Genomic DNA, 23,596 nt, shown 5'->3' with positions numbered 1-23,596 from the left:
TTGTTTCTCATCACGTATAAACATCTTTCTTGTAGCTTATAACGTTAAACCAAATTATGTACTTCAAAAATATTATCCCACAATATCAAATTGATATAATTTAAACAAAAATGATAAAATGCAATAGTATATTTTCTTGTAGGACTTCCTGTAAATTTAATAAACATCGAATTTAATTTGTAAATACTTCATTTTCACTATACTTCATCACGAGCTTTCATTAGTTTACTTTGTTATTATCTATTTTTCCAAGTTTTTGTACTTATGTTGTGATCAATTATAGTTTTAATCATCATATATAGTGCGTATTATGTTCACAATTTGTTTACCTGCCTTAAAACCAGTATTAATATTTTGTTTAACTTCAAAAGAAGGAACAGTTCTAGATCTCTACTGTTTTCGTACACAGCATTTTTAGGAATTTTGCTTAAAACAAAATAATCTTCAGTAACTGTCAATGAATTTTAATTACAACTGTAATTAAACTCCTGAATGATCAGTTGTGAAAACTGAATCCCCAGAATGACTCCTGGCTTTGACAAACAACATTATGAAACACTTGGGTGAGTGACTATGTTCAGGATTGTGTGAATGTTCACTATTCAAGAGAAATGTATCAGTTTATATATGATCCAGCAAAAGCGAACATTCCAACCAATTACATCACGTTTTTTTTTACATCCTGTAAACACTAGCCATAAATTAATTCTGACAATGAAAGCAATTATCTCAAATTTCTGTAAACAAGACTGCATGACGAAATACTTTCAGAGATTTCAGGAATAAATCCTATTTCTTCAGGTACCGGACACTTCACTGAGTTCAAACATTCATTCATAGTCTATGTAAAGATTAATTTTTAGGTCCTACAGAATATATGTTATGGTAACAATTGATATTAGAGGAGAAAAATTCTCTCCAATGCCAGGGATCGAACCCCAGTCCTTGGTTCTACATACTAAGTGCTCTAACCATTAAACTATGCCGAAGTTCAGTCCACAGCACCAGATCGAATCCCTCTTCTTCAGTGTTTTTCCCTTTGTGGCCTGACTCCAAGTTCGACATGTATGTTGACATTTTATATTGTCAACTGTTATTATACAAGGAGCACACTCAGTTGAGTGATTTGGTGGCCAGGAATCCACAGTAATATGCACTGTTGCTCGAGGAATCTACATAAAGATTAATTTTGTGGTCCTACAGAATACATCTGTTATGGTGTTCAGTAATTGATATAATGACAGAATAATGTTCAAATTATCTTCCTTTCATACCCTTCCTTCATGATGCACGATCATAAAAGCGGCAGATTAAGAGAAGCTTGTTAGATTTGGTTCATTCATTCATTCATTTTATTCCATAGATCTTACATGAGCAATGAAGCTTTAAGATGTGGAACAAGTCAAAATTTTACAATATTACAATTACAATTTTTACAATTTTGTACAATTTTTTTTACAATATTTTGGCGAGATGTAATGAGACATTATGAACAACAGACGACCACCTTGTTTTGCCACTAAATCTCTACATTCTCATTGGTTAATGTATATAGAGGATTTTGAAAGTAACTGTTAGCAGATAGAAGGGATTTTGAACCTAACAGTGATTTTAACAACCCTTTTGCATGAAATCTGACATGAGTCTATCGCATTTAAACACACATGCCATCGACCTAGGCTGGGATCAAATCCGCAACCTTGAGCATAGAATGCCAGCGCTATACCGACAACACTGCCAACGTCAATTTGTTACTATGTTATTTATTAATATTATTAATTATATTCAAATTTCAACACTCTGTAGTAACTTCAGTTTCATGAACATTGACAGCTTCTTCAAAGGCAAGTGATGCTGTGAACACAACAATTAGAAAGTATTTGCCAGTTATAGTATTTTTTCAGTAACAAAATTCGATACAAAGTTGGTAAAGGACAGTTCGACCTGATAACTGCAAAATCACTGTAATATGTAGTAATAATAGGGAAAATGGTTAGGTTTCATTCTTAAGGTATAAAGAAGACTCGAACTATAAGCTTTATATCTGACTCTAAAGCTTACAGTACTTGTTCACTGTAAGATAGACTGTGCACTTAATTGTAAGTATGGGAGGAAAGATTTTAGAATGATTAGTAGTGTCTTCATTCTATCATGTCATGCTGCAGGTGTCTCAGTTCACATTTCTCCTTTTTTTTTTCTCTCTCTCCTGAAAGGTGTACAGTAGTTGTAGGGTGTCTGGTGTCTGAGCTTCCACTGGGTTGATAAAAATAAGCTTGTCTAGGCAGTCATAAGTGGCATCTTCTGTTTGTGCAGTTAGTTGATCAGAGAATATTTAAGCATTGTCAATTTTATATTGTTGGATAGAGCTCTGTACTATTACAGACATAGCACCAGAATGAGGATTACAAATGGGGTCTCCATCTTGTTGGCAAACATGTTACCCCTATGCTACAAGACAGTGTCTACTCAGGAGTTCAACTTCAGCAAGGGTCTTCCAGAAAAGAGCATTATTAAAATAGTAGAATGACTTTAAATTCGCTACTAGTCAACAAAGCTATCAGACTTATGATTTTAGAAATATTTGTGACCTTTTGAGCTACCGGTACAAATTATTTTTTGACTAACTGTACACTTGTTATTCCTGGAATTTTTCTACTATTTGTTTAACCTTTAAAGACTGGAAGACTTCTACCACTATTGCATGCAAATTTCTAACTCTTAACCAAGAGTTCGTATTCCTGCATAATTGGATAGAGTTGTTAGCCGAGCAATTTAAGGTGCACAAGATTTGTCCAGCCAGCATATCATTTCTAATATCACAGGAAAATTAGCCGAAATAAGAATTACATTTAAGTTCTATTTTGAATTATTATTCTCCATTTCTGTACTTAATAGGTACACGAGTCATATAATAATAAATTTTTATTTTATAACACCACTTTAAAAACATATTCATAATTATTAACGTGGAATGAATAATTCATGCACAATAAAATTCGAAACATGAACTAAATCATTACCTACATTATCATCTAAAAATAACCCAACAATATGATAAATGAAATGTAACTTTCAATTGTTTAACTATTACCAGTCCACCAAGTGGAGTAGTGGTCTTCATGTCTGAGGGCGGTCTGCGTTCAAATTCTGGTTGGAACAAATTACAGTACCTGGTTGAGATTGTTTTTAGTGCTTTCCCTCAATTCATTAAGAGCAAATGCTGGGTAAGTGCCAGTGTTGGATCCTGGACTCATTTTGTTGGCATTTTCATTTCACTCAGAAGTTACATAACTATCACAGTTAATAAAATGTTTTAAAATAAACAAAAACTAATACCAACATATGAACTTAAATCAATTTGGAAATAGAACAGACTAAATTATTACACCCTTATTGGAACATTGGAACATATTTAACAGTCTCAGATGTTCGGAAATGAGTCTACAGTCACGTTGATCTATCACAGCATTTACGGTAATCTTCTGTTCATGAATTCAACTAATGATCAGCAAAAGTTTGATCTCAGCCTCTTTCCCAAACTTCATTCACAAGATCAGTCATTGTTTTGTCCTCTCTCTTCTTAGTTCAACATAATTTTCCATATAAGTTCTGTCATCCTCACAGATTGAACATCTACACATCATTTCAATGTACAGGTACGGAATTAAAATTTGGAGTGAATCTTGATAGGAATCTACCTTCATGTAAGCAACAATTTCGCATGACTGTCCACAACTCTAGCATATATACAGGGGCTCTTGTTTACTGCATATGTGCAGTGTGTTGTAAGCGAAACTTATACATTAAGGAAGCTCCAAATTTTATTTCCATATCTGTATCATCTGCAAACAACCAGTCACTATAATAAATGGAAAACATCTACTACATTGTCAACCAAAATCCAAAGAGATGACCAACCCATCTAACGAAGTACTATTGGGATGCTAGAACAGACATCTAAATCTGCATTTTTGTGTTTGGCCAGTCAAAAACTGAAATTTCAGGATGCCATTCAGATCACAACTTAGTTCTAGGACAGCGATGCAGAACATGTTCTCACTGAGTACCTTACCCTCTTTTTCTCCTTCAACCCAGTCCAATGCCAGTGCCGAGCACGTGGTCTTGACCCCCTCTGCTGTGATCACGGGCATTGACCCATTACTCTCTATGAACCTTGTGTTTGCTTATCGAGTTAAATAAAGAAGATGACTTCGAAATGAAGGTTTAATTTTTATGATGAATGGGAAGTAAAGTATTTTTTCTCCCCTCAAGATGGAAAACCATAATGTTTAATCTTTTCATTTAAAATGTGTTCTATATGCCATTTTAACATACAGAGGTATTTCATTTCATCTGCAGGTACATGAAGAACAGATACTTTCAGGTACATATTGGAATATTTATTTTTGGATTATCGAACATGTTTCAATTAGTCTTATATTCAACATATTCCTCTCATATTATTATTAGGCTATTATTGTCGTATTTTGATATCTTTAGGTCTGGAACATAAAAGACGAGTTTAACTAAAAGAAAGACTGTTAAATGAAAAACGAGCTGATGTTGAACCTTCAACTGAAGATAAAGTACGATGTGCAGTCTGTGCGTTATCGAATACGTCAGCACATTGCTAAAAATGTTTTTCCGAGTGCGAAGTTGTCAAGGAATATGTTAACAGCGGTGGAGAATATTTGTCCCAAAGAGCTTGTAACATACTATATGTATAATTATTGTGTTACTGTTGTCTAATTGTAATCAATACTAAATGTGAGTCAGAATTGACTACATTAGTTGCACGTGTATGTTTTATATCTGCAAAGTAATTCGTGATGAATTTGTCAAGCCATTATTGATTGTCACTGTTCATCTTAGCATCAAACATAAGAACTTTCTGCCATATTCAATGCTATGCAATTGTAAGAACAATTTACGAATTATATAACCACAATATTATTATCAAAATTACTATTGGATCAGAACATACCAAATGGAGACCGATAAATTGTGGAGTTTGTCAAGGATGCCCCCCTCTCACCACTTTTATTCAATATATATATCAACTCCATCATTAGACATTGGCAACTAACAATTCATGGAAACATCCTGCTCTTCCGAAATTGTACTCTAGATACATTATTATATGCAGACGAGGTTCTTTTTGCTACAAATGAAGATGAGCAGCAATACTCAATATATCATTTGAATATAATAGCACAAAATTTCAATATGAAAATTTTCCCAAACAAAACAAAAATTATGGTGTTCCAAGGTAAACAGCCCGTTAGGAGTAAAATTTGCATTGGGACCCATACGTTAGAACAGGTAAACTCGTTTAAATATTTAAGTTATAATTTGACATATTTACCTGTTACTGATGTATCTGAAAATATTCAACATTTTAGTGGAGCCTTAAGAACCATCAACCAGGTTTTCACAACTACAAAAACCCAAAAACATACCAGGTCAAAAGCATATAAAGTTCTAGCAAGACCTGTCCTCATTTATGGTAGTGAGGCCTGGACTGTCCGAAACTCAGATGTTCAATGCCTAACAACTGCGGGAATGAGATTTCTAAGGAGGACTGCTGGCTACAGCTTGCTTGACCACAAAAGGAATGAACTAATTACAAAAGAATTGAAAATTACACCAATTTATGAACTTCTCAACCACTATAGACAAAAATGGCTTAACCATGTCAATAGGATGGACCGTTCCAGACTCCCAAAACAAATTCTCCACTATATACCACATGGAAGACGATCTTTGGAACACCCCTGAAAAGATTGACGGAGACCGTAACAGGCCACTAGGCCTGCAAGGACGATGATGATGATTCAATGCTAAGTACATGCCACTGCAATGTTGATGCTGAGTCAATGTACCGCGCCGCTATTTCATAAACAAATGGTGCTAAACCTTGGATGGGGTTGAAATTGACTTTTTAACCATGATGCTCAGTTCCCCATCACTGTCCTAGGAGCATGAACACTACTATTGTCCTCCACAAAAACACACGTAGTTCATTTTCAGGTTACACCGTGTGCACACTAGAAAGCATACCTTCTTCTAATATCTGGATTTATTTCTCAGAATCCATCCTTGGAGACACCCGCAACACTCAGTCAACCACTTCTTTGTATAGCAATGACATGTTCTAAATCATATTTGGTGTTTCCTGGATGCCACAGAAAAATCTCACTGTCTGCATCAGATGAAACAACTTCCTCATTGAATGACATCTCAAAATGCTTGGGGCCTACATGTAGATATACAGTATATCGAAGGGTGAATCCAACACGAATATTGTGATATTCATCAGACAAATTTTCCTTCACAGTTACCTTCTATGATGGATGTTAATATTATGTAAATTTCTCACAGTAGTAACATTGCAATAAAGATCTGGCTCTCTTTGGATTCTAGCTGTAAGAAGGCTGCTCTCTGTTTACATTCAAGATTGCTGCTTTTTCCTCTGGTGTAGTTTTCTTTAGCTATCCTGTCTTGAATCACATTTTATGGCCTTTTTCCCCCATGACCTTGAAAATACTGGGTAAGTATTTTGGCACCATTATTATTGGCCATCACTTCTAACAGCTATTATGACAGATTAACAGAATAAATCATATCAACCTGTCAAGTAATAGACCTAGTGGTCTGTTACAGTCTGCCAGCTTTGGAATGGTCGACCCAAAGGTCATCTTGCTCTGGTAATGTACTGTAGCATCTGTTTTGGTATTCTAGAACAGAATAAATAAATATGAAATATACTACACTCTTTTTACAACACTTCGAGAATTTGGTTTTGGTAAATGTACATTTATTATTTTGATCAGTATACCTTCATAAAGTGTTGATTTTCGTCGGATAATGTTTTAGGGCAATAATTATATAGGCCTGCTCGTACATAATATGGTCTGTTTTTGTCCTGTCTGTAATAATTTTTTGAGTCTGTAAAACCCATTTAGTTACATCCTGTATATATGTTAATTTCTAGTGCAATGAAAATATAGTCGTTAAAAAAGTTGTTTCCATTTAGAATGTTGTCCGTATTATCATCTACAAACAAGAATTGAACAATAATTGCCCTTCCGTATCTCTTTAACAAATATTCCTTTATTTATCTTACTTTGGTTGCTCTTTCCATCTTGTTCTCATAGGTCAGCATTTCAGTGCTGTTTGATAGTATTTCTATGTAGCTCTTGATCGAAATGGTGTTTTCATTAATTTCTGTATTACTTAATTTTATCTGTTAAAAATCTAGAACACTTGACTTCGTACAGACCCAGAAACAAAATTTGAGCCACCTGAATTTTCCAAGTTCTAGTTATAACATACTGTGCATGCCCAGTAAGCATGTTAAAACTGAAACTTGGAAAATTCACGTTGTCCAAATTTTGTTTCTGGATCTGTACTTTTGTTCTTTACGTCCTTCATTGTTACCCTGAAACTACAAATATCCATTTCTACTGTTTGAATTTTGAAATAGCCTTTTAATCATAGTTTATGTATCATAGACATAAAGACGAGCAGACTTCGGTTACTCTGTAAAAATGTTAAATTATTTTCTTTTTATTTATTTATTTTTTTTTTTAATTCTTAGATTGTTTGAATGAAGATTTTCATTGTCTACTGCAAGTCACATTTTTTGTGTTATCCATATCTGAATGATATAAGCAAGGAAGAAATCATATTATTGCTCTTGGCACTGGGAATATAAGTAAAACAGTGGAATTGAATGCTTTGCAGGTGGGTAGCAAGGGAGCTGGCTCCCTTCCATGTGATTATGTTCTCACTAACATTCTGGATATGTCGGCCATTGAGAGTATGGCAGTGCTGTGCACTAGTTGTAAGGCCAAGGAGAAAGCTGTGGCACGATGCTCAGATTGTGCCAATTTCCTCTGCCCTAACTGCAACACAGCGCACCAGGTAAGTGCGTTACTAAAAGCCAGTTATTGTGAAAATGTAATACTATAATGTATGCTAAACTTTCAATGTTGTTAACAGTGAGGTTACTGTAGGGTCAAAAATTCTTACGTGGCTATGTATAGATGCTGAAATTAACATGGAATTTGGTGGATGCTGTATTATAGATGTCTGAACAAAACTCTAGGTAGACTAAGTAAGCACATCACCCACTATGCTACAAGCAAAAGCGCATGGTAGTTAGATTACTAAAGGAATTGATACACTTTTTTGGGAGTAGGAATTTCGCTTCTGGAATGGTAAATTGTAGATCAGAATTGAAATTCTGAATCATATGTGATTACTTTTGCTATGTAACGTTTCTCTGAAAGCAGCAAAACTTGTGTGTTATGTGCACACACAAGCCAAAAGCTGAGAGTGGTATACTGCTTTCTATGCCTTGCAGCCAAAGAACTGCAAGTTTAAGACAAAGTTGCAAGCTGTTTACATAAAAGCCTTTGTTTTTCCATATTATAGTTCAGTTCATCTTTGCATCTCTGTTTTCGCCCTTCATTCCAATTTATAGTTACGTTTTTGATGTAATAGAAGTGGCTAAATTAGTTTTTCTCATCATCTTGGCCCTTTGACTCATTCCGAAGCTAAATTTGATCAGACCATATTGTTTTAAGGGTTCCAATGTCTCGTCTGCCTGGACCCTATTCCACAAAAGTATGATATAATACATTATCATTACGAATTACAACTGAAACTTATTGTAAAGTATGGAGTTGTATGTTTCACATATACTTCTCCTTTGTGATTGTTTATCAGTTTTGTAAATCCTGTATTGATTTTTAAGTTTCTCAGTTTGTTTTATGAGAATTCATAGTTTCTTAATTTTGTAAAGCATCTATTGTAATGACTTGTTTTGTTTCTCAATTTGTTAAGTAAGTATATTATAGATAGATATTTGTCATCAACATTTATATTAGTTCTGGAAGTAAGTATATTAAGCTAGTTAATTATTTGCATTTGGGTTAGTTACACAGTATCTGAACCATTACGGCAAATGTCTGGACTGTAATATGTTTTGAGAATGAGCAATGTTGTCAAGTTATCCTTTAACATTTATGTACAAAGAAATAGTAGTACGTAGTAATCTAATGTCCAAATGCTTGGATATATTCCATATGCTTTCTTGCTTCTCAATAAAGTCCAACCAGCGTTCTTGTATGTCACGTCTTACTGTAAAATTGTGACAACTCTCAGAGTTTTGCATGGTTGTTTCAAAGTGGCACAGGCCTATATAGCCTTTTGTACGAGTCTGAACCATAATAGGGTCATTTTTTTTCATTCTTGTATGCCCAATATTGACATGAGATTTGAAATATATTACAGACTAGTACTGTTTAAAGATAATTAATGCACATAATTAACACTTTTGCAAATATTTAACAATGAATTTGATGACTCTTAAAGTGTGTAAACGCCTGGACAGTAACAATGGAATGACTGAGGAATGCTTTGAGAAAAAAAAACTTTTCTCGTGTTATACGAGGTGCATCCAGAAAGTAAGTTTCCCAATTTTTCCCCCTTGAAAGTAAACATAATTAGCTGTGTCAATTGCGCATGCGTAACAGATCTATGACGTATCAATCATATGCCAGCCGGACAGGTCCCGCCTGGTGCCAGTAGCATGGCAGCAGTGGTCCGAAATGGAAGCTCTTATTCCTTCTCCCGCCACCTGCGAGTTTCGGTCGGTGATAAAGTTCTTTAATGCACAAAGCATTGCGCCAATTGAAATTCATCGGCAGCTCTGTCAGGTCTATGGGCCGAACATCATGAGTAAGCAGATGGTGCGTCGCTGGTGTAGGCAGTTTTCCGAAGGTCGTCAAAGTGTCCATGATGAAGAGCACAGTGGACGACCGTCCCTCATCAATGATGATCGTGTTGAGCTGGTGCGGCAGTGCTTCATGGAGAACCATCGCTTCACGATTACGGAGCTGAGCAGCCATTTTCCGCAGATATCGCGATCCTTGTTGCATGAGATTGTCACTAAGCACCTGCTGTTCAAAAAAGTGTGTGCCAGGTGAGTGCCGAAAAACCTGACACCCGAACACAAAATGCAACATTTAGGAGCAGCACTGACATTTCTGCAACGGTATTACGATGACGGCGACGAGTTCCTCGACAGGATCGTCGTGGGCGATGAGACTTGGATTTCGCACTTCACCCCAGAAACCAAGCAGCAGTCAATGCATTGGCGGCATAGTGGATCTCCGGTCAGGACGAAATTCAAACAGACGCTGTCGGTACGGAAAGTGATGTGCACGGTGTTCTGGGACAGGAAGGGCATTCTGCTCATTGACTTCCTTCCAAGAGATGAAACAGTGCGCTGACCATTACTGTGAAACACTGCGAAAATTGCGATGTGCCATTCAAAACAAGAGGCGTGGAATGCTTACTGCAGGTGTTGTACTCCTCCATGACAATGCTCGTCCACATACGGCTCGGCACACAGCAGCTGTTTTGACGGAATTTGGCTGGGAGTTGTTTGATCATCCACCCTACAGTCCTGATCTTGCTCCCTGCGATTTTCACGTTTTCTTGCACCTCAAGAAATTCCTGTCCTCTGGTGAGCGTTTTGGCAACGACGAAGAGCTGAAGATGTCTGTCACACGCTGGTTCCATTCACAGGCGGCAGAGTTCTATGACAGAGGGATACAAAAGTTGATCCCACGATATGACAAGTGTCTCAATTCTGATGGTGGCTATGTTGAAAAATAGCTGAAACATTGCTGTACCTGTTGCCAATAAATGTTTTCTTGAAAGTGTGTGTTCTTTTTTTTTTTTTAAATACAGAAACTTACTTTCTGGATGCGCCTCGTATTATCAAAAATACACTATAAACTAGGAATTGCATGGTAATATTATAACAGAGTTCAGAAAAATATTTTAGTAACATTAATTTTTGCCACAGTTCCTTAAATATGATATTAGAAGTAAGAGAGATGAATGTAACCTTATTATAGGCGTAATGCATTGAAGCATGCAGTCTCCTATATGTGTATCATTAATACGGCGTCACTTGTACACACCTTTATTCTTTTTCATTGTGGTTCAGACAGCTCATACTTCTTTACTGAATAACAGTAACAGCATGAATAATATTATTTCATCAGACTAGTAATACACTGGAGAATAACTCGATGGTGTTTGGGTAAAGGGAGATAAGTCATAAAAATGAGCTTTGAGATAATGAAAATTATTACCTATTTTGTTTTTTTACACACCCACTTGTAGAATTTAATTTGTGTATTCACCTTGGGAATAAACTCCATTTGCATAAAACCCCCTTTACCCGAACACCATCAAACTTTTGGAGGGTAGTAACCATGTGTGTCAGCTGTGAGTTTTAAATAACTACTGTTATTTTTTCAAGAAATCAGATATTCTGGTTACATACAAATTTAATAATTACTTACCCTGTTTGCAGAACAAATCAAATCAGTACTGACATTGGAACATATAAGCTTTCAGCTTTAATTTCGTATATAATATATTATGTTCCTAGCTAAAAAATAGAAATATCCTAAAACAGGTTCACTTTTCATGGAATGGCTGACTAGTTTTTGACTTCATATGAATTGCAGTAGTACTAATTTTATTCAACAGTCTGTGCTAGCAACAATCTTATCCCTCTGCGGTGGCTGAATGGTCAGACCTTCAGACTGTCACGCAGGTGGCCTGGGTTCGATTCCTGGTCAGGTCTGGGATTTTTTTATTGAAAAAATCCATAGTGACACTTGTGGCAGACAAGGTCACAGTGGGGTTTTTCCTGGGGTTCTCTCATTTTTCCCCAAATTAGGCATTTACACCATTCCATTACCATTTCGTTATCATTCCGTAGCATTCCCTGAACACTGGCTGGTGGCGCATGGAGGGTGTTGGCCTAGGAAAGAATGGGGTTGCCTGCTCGAAACCTGGGCACACAGAGAACCTTAGTGTGGTCAACCAGTGTGGGTTTGGGAATACGTCACCAGAGGGTCAGCGCAATAGATCTTAACAGGTCGCAGTGCTGGGTCATAGTGCCCCCCTCCGTTAAATTTAATTCAAGCAGCAATCTTCTGTTCTCTCACCTCTATAGCACTTAACCTAAAACGTTCATATTCATATTATTCTGTTTTAAATTGGAAATCTATTCATTCTTTACAAACTCTTATGATCATTATTGTCCCCATTACTTTCACTCCTACATATTTCTTAAATTATATGTTGATGTAATACTAATAAAATTGTTTAAAGGTATTCTTATATTAGTTTCCTTTCAGTGGTAGAGAAAACTGTATAATTGTACATATAGTGTGAACTGATATTCACTTGTAATTTGTAAGTATAGAATAATAAAATACATTATTGTACATCATAGTTTTGTAAAACACAATTCACATAATTCATAAAAATTACAGATGAATTTACTTGTAAATGCATTGGTGGAATAATAATAATAATAATAATAATAATAATGATTAGGGTCCTGCTGTCCGACGCTTGACACAAATAACTATCCCTGGTCATTCTTAAAATATGATCCCATCAATTTTTTCAATAGCTTTTAATTTCCATCACTCGATGAATTTAGGTCATGGTTCAGAGACAATCTCCCCTCTCCCCCGAAAATTTCATACTTTTTTACTAAGTAAAATTTTTTACGTTTTATATAAAAGAATACACAACGCCAGTTTTGTGAGACAATTTTATACAGAAGGATAGTTATCTGTTCATATTCACCATGTTTTATGTAACAGTATTAACATTTTTAAGTTAACATTAAAACTTCTTTTATATGTTTCACAAAAAAATTCGTATATCTTCCATGTTAATTTATTTCGGTTATACGTTTTCCATTTTTACGTTTTTTACATTTACATGATCGTATTTTAAACCCCAGGATATACGGAATATCATTTATATGATCTAAATCAATTTTGCTTTAAATTAGGTTTTATTCATTGTTAAGGTGCGGTCCGCTAAAATTCGTGGAAATTCGAAGTATCTCATGCTTCCTCCACCAGTTTTTGTTATTGCTTTAGAAACTGTGAAACATCTTAGAATACACTATGAAGTAACTGAACAAATCATGGAACAGTTATCACAGTTTGAGGTCATTGTTTATTTCTTAGAAGTAAGCAATCCAAAATAAATTACTTTTTGTAAAATAATCACATGCTGTTAAGTGAAAGTCACACTGGAAGAACAAGGTAGGTCAGTACAATACAAATTTTCTGTATTGGAGTTTGAAATGTAATATATCAGCCAGCTTTGGCTCTAAGTGTCTAAGATTTGCTACAATAATCTTACATTCTTCAAGGATATGTGTTATAAATTTGAGTACTGTATTATAGATGCAAAGATGGCTGGCTAACTGAAGTTCTAAATTCTCTTGTGAAAATTTTACTATTAAACTGACTAACTTGTTCTCCCCATATAGCCTTCAGCTGCTGTTTCAGATGTTATTAAATGCCATTTTACTTATACGTTTTTCTCATTTCTGCGGTTTTTCCCTTCAGAAATATGAAATATCTCAATGAATAACCTGCTGAAATTAATTACTGTGTGTGTGTGTGTGTGTGTGTGTGTGTGTGTGTGTGTGTGTGTGTGTGTGTGTGTGTGTGTGTGTGTGTGTGTGTGTGTGTGTGTGTGTGTGTGTGTGTGTGTGTGTGTGTGTGTGTGTGTGTGTGTGTGTGTGTGTGTGTGTGTGTGTGTGTGTGTGTGTGTGTGTGTGTGTGTGTGTGTGTGTGTGTGTGTGTGTGTGTGTGTGTGTGTGTGTGTGTGTGTGTGTGTGTGTGTGTGTGTGTGTGTGTGTGTGTGTGTGTGTGTGTGTGTGTGTGTGTGTGTGTGTGTGTGTGTGTGTGTGTGTGTGTGTGTGTGTGTGTGTGTGTGTGTGTGTGTGTGTGTGTGTGTGTGTGTGTGTGTGTGTGTGTGTGTGTGTGTGTGTGTGTGTGTGTGTGTGTGTGTGTGTGTGTGTGTGTGTGTGTGTGTGTGTGTGTGTGTGTGTGTGTGTGTGTGTGTGTGTGTGTGTGTGTGTGTGTGTGTGTGTGTGTGTGTGTGTGTGTGTGTGTGTGTGTGTGTGTGTGTGTGTGTGTGTGTGTGTGTGTGTGTGTGTGTGTGTGTGTGTGTGTGTGTGTGTGTGTGTGTGTGTGTGTGTGTGTGTGTGTGTGTGTGTGTGTGTGTGTGTGTGTGTGTGTGTGTGTGTGTGTGTGTGTGTGTGTGTGTGTGTGTGTGTGTGTGTGTGTGTGTGTGTGTGTGTGTGTGTGTGTGTGTGTGTGTGTGTGTGTGTGTGTGTGTGTGTGTGTGTGTGTGTGTGTGTGTGTGTGTGTGTGTGTGTGTGTGTGTGTGTGTGTGTGTGTGTGTGTGTGTGTGTGTGTGTGTGTGTGTGTGTGTGTGTGTGTGTGTGTGTGTGTGTGTGTGTGTGTGTGTGTGTGTGTGTGTGTGTGTGTGTGTGTGTGTGTGTGTGTGTGTGTGTGTGTGTGTGTGTGTGTGTGTGTGTGTGTGTGTGTGTGTGTGTGTGTGTGTGTGTGTGTGTGTGTGTGTGTGTGTGTGTGTGTGTGTGTGTGTGTGTGTGTGTGTGTGTGTGTGTGTGTGTGTGTGTGTGTGTGTGTGTGTGTGTGTGTGTGTGTTTTTTTTTTTTTTTTTTTTTTTCACATACACTCTTGTCTTCTCGGGACATTTAATAAATACCGAAGCTAGTTCATTTTCATAATGGAATGCATTAAAATATATGGAAACAACAATAGATATAAATGACAAATTTAATTGTGGGTGGCAAGACTACTCGCAACCACTGCAAGAGTTTCAACTAAACCAATATTGAAAGTACTAAGACTTTATCAGAGGAAACTTTGTTCACACATAGCTCTTTTAAAACTACAAGTTTTGTAGCTGCTACTTTCTGAATATCACACTTCATAGTAAGGAAATTGCATGGTATCTTTATTGCAAAAAACCTTCCTGTGATCTATTACGAAGCTGTACAGAACTAAAGTAGTCATAAGGAGGTTGGTTCATTTTGTCCGCATTCATTTATGGAGAAACAAATATATCTGAATAACATCTACCAGTTAGCAGTTCTAAATATGTTGACTGGCATTACCGAATGGAGTAAGTAACATTTCGAAATGTTTGCTAGCAATTTAAATTCTAAATTCCATTATCTGCGTCCATATTTAGCCTATGTCTGTAAAAGTTAATTAGAACTGAAATAATTATATTATTACAATAAAAGTAAATCTGGTTTGTTTTATGTCACTGATGCATTTAAGAAAAACCTCACTAAAGTCAATGTAATATTTTAAGTAGATCATATTTCTATATTGTTAAACATAGCAAAAAATTATATTTTGTAGCATATATGTCATTTTGTTGCATCAGAAGATAATAAGATTACACAGATGATTAAATTTTTGTTTTCAAAAATTCAATTTCTTGTTGTATTTTTAATTGTAGATATGTCAGTTGGAATAACAGAAATATCTAAATGCTCATCAAAGTATGTAGAAAACTGTGTACTATTAGTAGAAGTTTACATAACAGTATATTCTAAGAACATTTATTAATCTTGTGAAATTTCTCATTTGCAGTTCATGCGTTGCTTTGAAAATCACCATGTTGTAGCTTTTGAAGAGCTGAGGAACTCCCATGAAGCTATTCCAATTCATAAACCAATTTTTTGTGAGACTCATTCTACAGAAAATATGAAATTTTTCTGTTTTTCTTGCCAGGTAAATTGTACTATTTAAAAGAATATTAGTCTTATGTTCATAATCTATTTCACAAATATTGATATTCATGTAATTTTTACTTCATTTTGCAATTTTCTGTTACATTATTCAACTTACATGTTGTGTATTTTATGAGAGAGGGAGAAAGAGTAAATTGTAGAATATTTTGAAAATTTGTCTGTAATTTACCGAAGTATTACTGGAAAATTTCTGAATAATTGATGTACAGTTTTTAGAGTACTGTAATTAGTTAGCTGGGATTGCATGTGGTACTGGAAAATATATTGTACTACAATAAATATATTAATTCATAATCTCACTTAAACTTAGGTCATCTACATAATAGAAAAATAGTTACTGCCATTACCACCACCACCACCACCACCTCACTACATTGCCATCATTAATAGTAATAAATCGACGCTATTTCTACTCTTCTACTGCTGCTAGTACTAATACTATTCCTGTTACTCTTACAATCAGTACCACTACTATTACTACCACTTCTGCTACATTATTTCTACTCCTGCTGCTGACACCACTATTACATCATTCTTACACATGTTAGACCTAGTGATATGCTGCTGTCTCCTATTACCATTTTGAGGGTCTCCTAAGTGATCTACTTCTTGATTTGTAATTTAGGAGCTATCAGAGTAAAATATCATTGCTGCGCATCCAAAATCCGCTATGTGTTTTTGAAAAGATTTTGCAGGAGAAAGAAAAAGCATTGTCACTTTTAATTGCCTTCATATTCAAAGCTTACTTTCGTATAATTTCATCATTTTATCATGTAACAATTGAAATTATACCGAAAGTAGCTTTGAAAATCAAGGGTCTTAAAAGTGACAATGCTTTTTTCTTTCTCCTGCAGAATCTGTTAAAAATACTTCGCGGGTTTTGGAGGCACAGCGACAATATATTTTGTTAATATATAGTATATGCTGATGTCATTTAAGTTTGTATTTATAGAATTTGATCTTGCAGGATACCTTTTTTTTTTTTTATTGTATCATCCAGTAATGCTTCCAACAGTTTCGTTTCTTTTTCTGTCACATTTTTGTGATCCAGTAAAATTCTTTCTTATAATCAGTGGCATATATTTAATATTTGAATTTAGATAGATATCAATTTGATTTAAGGGCAAAAATAATAATACAAGATAAAATATTGGGATAAATCGCAATACATTTTAGATAACGCAAGTAGAGGAAGTTATCCCTACCCTTGCTGCTCAGCACCTTGTTTGCCACACGGCAGCTGCTCTCTCTGTCTGCCCCCCGCCCTGGTGGCTCACTGCCTGCCTGCCTTGCTTCAATATGAACACTATTCTAGATCATATATCGTATATGTGATCTGGGACACTATATAACCCATCACATTACAATGAAACCCACATTAAAATGAAATGTGCATTAGACACTGACGAATTTAGCTGAATATACAACACTCACGTAGTACGTATTTTCCTGAAATTACCACACACCAACTCACTCACCTGTTAACGACCTCATTTTGAGTAGAGTCGTAAGTTTGAGAGATAGAGTTTCGGACTACATCATGCCCTAGCATCAAACGTCACACATTACATTTCTACAGTATGTTCTGCTAGTCCCCATTGAACATAAGTAGATTCATTTTCCTTTCCACCTCCAATTCTTCTTGATAGCTGAGTGGTCTAAAGCATTGCTTATAACTGTGCATGCTTTCCGTTGCATTTCGTTCACAAGTTCAACAGATCAAATCCTACCCTTAGCAAAGTCTTAAGAACATAAAAGAAAAAGAGGATGATGGAGCTCGGAGAGAGAGGAAGAATAAAAAGGACGAAGTTCTACTTTTGCTTTGTAGATGTCGCATTCACTTTTTCAGTTACACTTTCGTCCACTAGACGTCACCCCACCCAAAACCCCTATTTCCACTCTTTCCTGCTAGAGTGTCTGGTGAGCTAGTAGGGGAAAAGTGGAAGGGGTCGTGGGAGGAGCTTCTACATTCTTTATATTGCGATTTGCCCAAATATTGCAACAGGTTTCTGAATTTTGCTATTTAGGTTATAACATTTCATATTTGAAATCTGCAGATGTTGATAATAAATTATCCAGGTTTCAAAAGATTACTGGTGCAATAAGGATGAGACTCTGTGGCAAAGTAAGAAAAGAAACAATCACTAAATTTTATAAAACAATGGCAGTCCCGATGTTAACATATGGCTCCAAGACTTGGGCGTGAACAAAAGGAGAAGAGAAAAGAATAAAGACTGCTGAAATGATATTCATCCGATCAATAGCAGGATACACTTTAATTGACCATATATACAGCATTGAAATCAGAAATGAATTGAAACTAAATGGTTTGAATGTCATTATATGACAATATAGAAATAGATAGAAATAACATGTAAAAAGAATGGAACTAAATTTTCTACCATTTCATCTCCTCTATTACAATTCAAATGGAAAGAGGAGAATAGGACGCCCAATTAAAAGATGGTGAGATGTTTTCTCTTAATTCTGAAATCAAACAGGCATATGGTAGATGAGGGTAATTGTGAACAGGGTGTAATTGTAAACAAATGCTGTGAGAAATACAAAACTGTCAGTATAAAAATTTTAATTCGGGGGGGAATATTTAAATTAACATGTTGGCTAACCTACACAGCAGTTTGGCGCCAAATAGGAGTAACTGCTTAGTTGTGAACGAATGTTTTGTAAGAATCTACAAAAAAAAGTTGAGAAAGATTTTTGCTTTACCTTCATTTTTGGCATTGTAAGTAAACGTGCAGTGCTATTTTTTAAGAATATATTGTTTTTATGAGTAATGTATAGTAGTTAACATTTATTACAATGATTTTGAGGTCTCCCATAATCTCAGTTCATTAAATTATGACGTGTTTACATTTGCCCCATAGTTTTAATTGCTTGGGGGTAATTGTAAACATGTTTTACTATGGTTACATTTCGTACTTTTCAGTAATCAGAGAGACCCCAACCCAACTACACTGTAGAGGATTTAGAGAGGGTTGTCACAGATGTGAAAATAGTAACTACAGTTAATCGTGAAGCTCAGAAGAGGTACTGAGTTTCTATATCGTCATATATCATAGGTTAAAGGGACGAAATGTACCAGTGACCAAAATTGGAGTTGGAAGGAGTACAGCTCTTTCTTCTGAAACAAAACAAAAAATGTTCAGTGTCTGATAGCCCGTGCGAAAATTGGTGTTTACAGTTACTTCCCTCTCAAAGGGGTAAATGTAAACAGGTGGGGTAAATGTAAATTAGCAATTAAAAGATGAAAAAAGTCAACCTTATTATTTTAAACCCACTTTCAGGGAAAAGAAAGATATAAAAATAACACAATGTTTCTTTGTTATGCTTACTGTTACTGAGGATTGTGTAATGTTGAAATATATTTGAAATCGGTGAAAAGTGTTTACAATTACCCCGATCTACCCTATTATACTTAAGCCTTGAAGAACATGATGATGATTTGATAGTTTTCACACACATTTTACTAAGAAGTTTTCTCTTACATTACATGTATGACCAGCCTCATGATCTAGTGGTCAGAGCTTCTGGCTATAGTTCATGAGGTCCTGGGTTCGATTCCCGGTTAGAGCACAAGAATTTTTCCTTAATGGGGATTATTCCTGTGTTCGTCCATGGTCTGGAATTTAGGTTAAGTTTAGATTTAAGACCTCTCCTGGCACTACATTATCATAATCATCCTATCACATCATCGGGGTAATGTAACTCCGCCTTCCAGGCGCCCCAACCTCAGAAGTGGGTTACAATTAAGCCACAGCCAGGAGAGAAGACCAGAAATGTCGAAAAGACAACCTGGTGGCATTGGATAAAAAAAAACATTACATGTATTTTGAATTAGATGTTGACAAGTTTATATTATATTTTTCTACCATAAGTTGAAACTTGTTATATTGTTGTTGTTTTCTAATGCCAGGCATTTGACAATAAAGTCATTTGACCTCTTGCACTCCAATAATTTTCAAAGATATTGTCATGGTTAGCCACTGACGCACAGATTTGCTTGTTATATTGTAAGCCATCTTCTGGATCTGTAAGGACATATCATCTGCACATAGTAGCATATCTAGATAATGTACTACTAGTGTAAATCCTTCTGTTAACTGTAATATATAATGTCTCCACTATTGCAACCTTGGACATCGTATGTAATGAGAATCTGTTGACAGGTCCCCATCTGCAATGACTGTCTTATGAACGAGCACAAAGCTCCAGAACATCACTGCGAACGTCTGTCAGAAGCAGAAGAACGCCAGCGAGAGGAGCTACAGAGCCTGATGACTGAGAGCAAGTCAAAGGTGGAGTTCTGCGAAGATGCATCAAGCCATTTGGCCAACGCCCTGAGCGAGCTGCAGGTCCAACATGACAGCGCAAAGGATCTGATCCAGGAGACCTTCCAAAGCTACAAAGCAGTCCTGGAGAAATGTAGAGATAAGGCATTGGAGGATCTGCAGCAACTACATTCGAAACGGGAACTGAAGATAATGGATACATTTCACAGGTAAAAGCCTCATTTTGTTACCATTCTTGATGAACAAGATTCTGCATCAAATGCAATAAGTTTATTAGAAAAATTTTTGTTTTTCAGTGCCTCCACATATGGGCGACATAGATTGTTGTTGTTTTCTAATGCCAGGCATTTGACAATGAAGTCATTTGACCTCTTGCACTCCAATATTTTTCAAAGATATTATCATGACCAGCCACTGAAGCACAGATTTTGAGATGTTCCGAATCCATTTCTTGGTTTGAGTTGCACAATGGACAGTTAGGGGACTGATATATTCCAATTCTATGCAGGTGTTTGGCCAAACAATCATGGCCTGTTGCCAATCTAAATGCAGCTACAGACGATTTTCGTGGTAAATCGGGAATTAACTGTGGATTTTGATGCAGAGAGTTCCATTTTTCCCTTGGGATTTGTGAAAAATGGCAAGTTGTAGCCGATTTAAGTGAACACCATATTTTAACGTTTTGGTGGCTACTTCATTCACACACAACCCCCAGAATGTCTGGAGGACCACACCTGCTGTTGGTCGACGGGTCCATTGGACCTAGCTGGGAGGTCTTGTTGATCACCAACTTTCCCTCCTTAAGCTACTGGAGGACGATTTTAGTGCTATAGCAGGTCAGCACTAGGAACAGAAAAGTAGAAAGAGGAGGAAGGAAAGGGAAATGAACCCCTAGGCCTCGAATGCTCTAATGCCGTCAGGGTTGAAGAAAGTAAGAGTTCAGTCAGAGGACTGGATAGGAAAGGGTAAAGAGGGAATTAGGTATTAAGATAGATTAAGGGACCAGATATCCCATTTTTAACTAGTGTGTTCCATTTTTCAGTAACTAGTTCTATTGTCCTGACAAAATATACACAATGCAAATATTTTTTTTTAATAGATTGTGCTGCTTATATTGCACAAAATGCATTGAAAAGAATCAACTATTTTACCAATTGATATTGACACAATTGTTAATATAAGAGTAAAAGAAATGTTAATAAGACATTTCAGTATTTACACATTAATTGTGGAAGGATTTAAGACTCTTGTCAGCTTGTGGATATTGAACACAGACAAATATTAGCAAATATGAAAGAAGATTGCTTTCATTACAACCAGCTGCAAATGAGATCATTTATGTTTTTAATTACCTGAAGTGCTATTTTCTCTCACAAGCAAAGGGTCCCCAAGTTTAGGGACTTTTTGTAGTCCATAATCTTTACTTTAACTTCATTCATTAAATTCTTAGTTGGATGTATGCTGCAGTACAGTGAAAAAAGTTGAGACACTATATATGGCAGCAAAGTTGCAGAGAACTTGAAACATGGAAAAGTAAAACTTTTTAGTAAAAAAAACACACACACACACACACAGAATTTTTCGAACTTCTATGTTGTCCATGAAAAAAGAACTGAAACTTAATGGCTTAAATCAGTACAGTGAATTTACTGAGGCTGCATATCGTTGGCATACTTCTAGGATCTCGTAAGTCTGTTTGAGTAAATTGTACAGGAGAGCAAAATAACTTACTTATTCTTTGTGTACCCCACCTAACAACTGTTGTGCAATTATTATTTATAAAATGTAACAACATTTGTAGACTTATGAGAATTTATCAGCAGATGCACATTCAAAATATACACAGGTTTCACCCATAATCCAACATTTGGGGAAAATTGACATGCGAGGTTTTAGAAGTAAACCAATGATTTTTTCTCATATTTTCAATGGATTGCAGAACTCAGCAGTAATATAAAAAGTAAAGATCAAGATGAATTGCTTGATGAAATAGACCTATACAAAATGTTTTTGAAGCAAGATGTGAATATTGTGAAATATAGTACTAGTACAACTGAAGATAAATGTTTGAAATTCTTAACAGTTAAGAACAGAAAAATACTAAAAATATGGGTTTTTTTTTTTCTTTGCATTGATAATTCCTGGAACATATGCAGCATGGTAAGATAACAAGGAGGTGGTGCAATTTATCTATGGCTGAATCACGTTCTTCCTCAGTAAGGGTATAGACTTCTACAGAAGCACTTTGACACAATTGACCTATTGTACACCCCATAACAAGAAATTAACCCATGACACCACCGCACCAGGTGACCAGCTTCACGATCCTCCTGGGTTTGATTTCCTGAAATGGAGAGACAACATGTGTTGCCCGAAGTATGTGGCTGCATCATCATGCTACAGATTCTCCTGTGGACTGCCTCCGAACTCCCCTACATCTACAGAATCCTTTACCTTTTCATGTAGGCATCACTGCAGTCCCTTAATTCCAGTCGCATGAGCTACCACGAGTCCAGGGAGAGCCCATGGTACATAGCCCTACCACCAGCAACTAATGACCACATACCACAGGGTCCAAGTTCGGTGGCAGCCTGCAGCTGACTCTACATCAGAGCAAGCTCGAAACATGGGAAAGAAATAGAGATGATGATAAAAGAGGGGGAAGCGTAATTAATGTAATTGTTTTTGTTTAGTCATCTGTCTAAAGACAGGTTTGAACCTCATAAATGACACGAATAAGGCATCACTCATGAGGCAACTAAGCCAGAAGATAATTGGATAGTGTGGCCAGTTCTTTTCCCCTTTCGCTGTATACATTGCTGACTAGTAACATATTACAGTAATCAGACTTATGATGGTGAAATGACTCCAAGGTCTAACGCCGAAAGTTACCCAGCAATTTTACTCTAATTAGTTGAGGGAAAATCTCACCACCAGGATTTGAAATTGGGCTCTCTTGTTCCATACATGCTAACCGTATCAGTGGACGCAAAAATCTGAATAGATTGTTAGTTTAAAACATTCAGGCATATATGTGTCGTCATGTCATACGTCATCTGTCATTGCTCCACACATGCCGATACTTGCCTCATTTTCTGGAACGAACATGGGAGTTGAATTATGACCTCTGCATTTGAAAATGTTGTAAATATGCACTACTACTGCTGTCAGCACTGCTGCTGCTGCTGCTGCTGCTTGCTATAGACCATTAAAATCTTTTTTTGTAGGCTATATGGAAGTCGATAATTTTTTTCAAACAAATTGAGGAAAAATGTCCTATTTGGACATTTTGAAGTTCATAGCATGTGGAAGAAATGAAAACTAAATTAAAATTTAAAAAATAAACTAAACTGAAATAACTACTGAAGCTTTCCTGGCGACGTGATAATTCGAAATTTTCTCGGGCTTCCAGCCAGGTCATAAGTTGGTGATCCACCGACGTTTCGAGGATGTTCATCTTCCTCATCTTCAGACATCATTTAACCCTGAAGATGAGGAAGATGAACATCCTCGAAACGTCGGTGGATCACCAACTTATGACCTGGCTGGAAGCCTGAGAAAATTTCGAATTAAACTAAATTGA

General features: G+C 36.2%; 1 protein-coding gene across 3 annotated transcripts in view; it reads left to right on the top strand.

Moving 5' to 3' along the window:
* The window catches only part of mei-P26 (meiotic P26), a 67,945-nt gene that overhangs the window by 5,760 nt on the left and 38,589 nt on the right, over positions 1 to 23,596 (top strand). For all 3 annotated transcript variants that reach the window (XM_069824205.1, XM_069824206.1, XM_069824207.1), the window contains exons 4-6: positions 7,747 to 7,926; positions 15,543 to 15,683; positions 19,891 to 20,222. In XM_069824205.1, coding sequence (XP_069680306.1) covers positions 7,747 to 7,926; positions 15,543 to 15,683; positions 19,891 to 20,222 — 653 coding nt within the window. The remainder of the gene's footprint in view (positions 1 to 7,746; positions 7,927 to 15,542; positions 15,684 to 19,890; positions 20,223 to 23,596) is intronic.

This window comes from Periplaneta americana, chromosome 4 (assembly GCF_040183065.1).
Source record: "Periplaneta americana isolate PAMFEO1 chromosome 4, P.americana_PAMFEO1_priV1, whole genome shotgun sequence".
Classification (NCBI taxonomy): domain Eukaryota; kingdom Metazoa; phylum Arthropoda; class Insecta; order Blattodea; family Blattidae; genus Periplaneta; species Periplaneta americana.
Note: the sequence above shows the minus strand (reverse complement) of the source record. Positions and strands in the feature narration are given on the sequence as shown.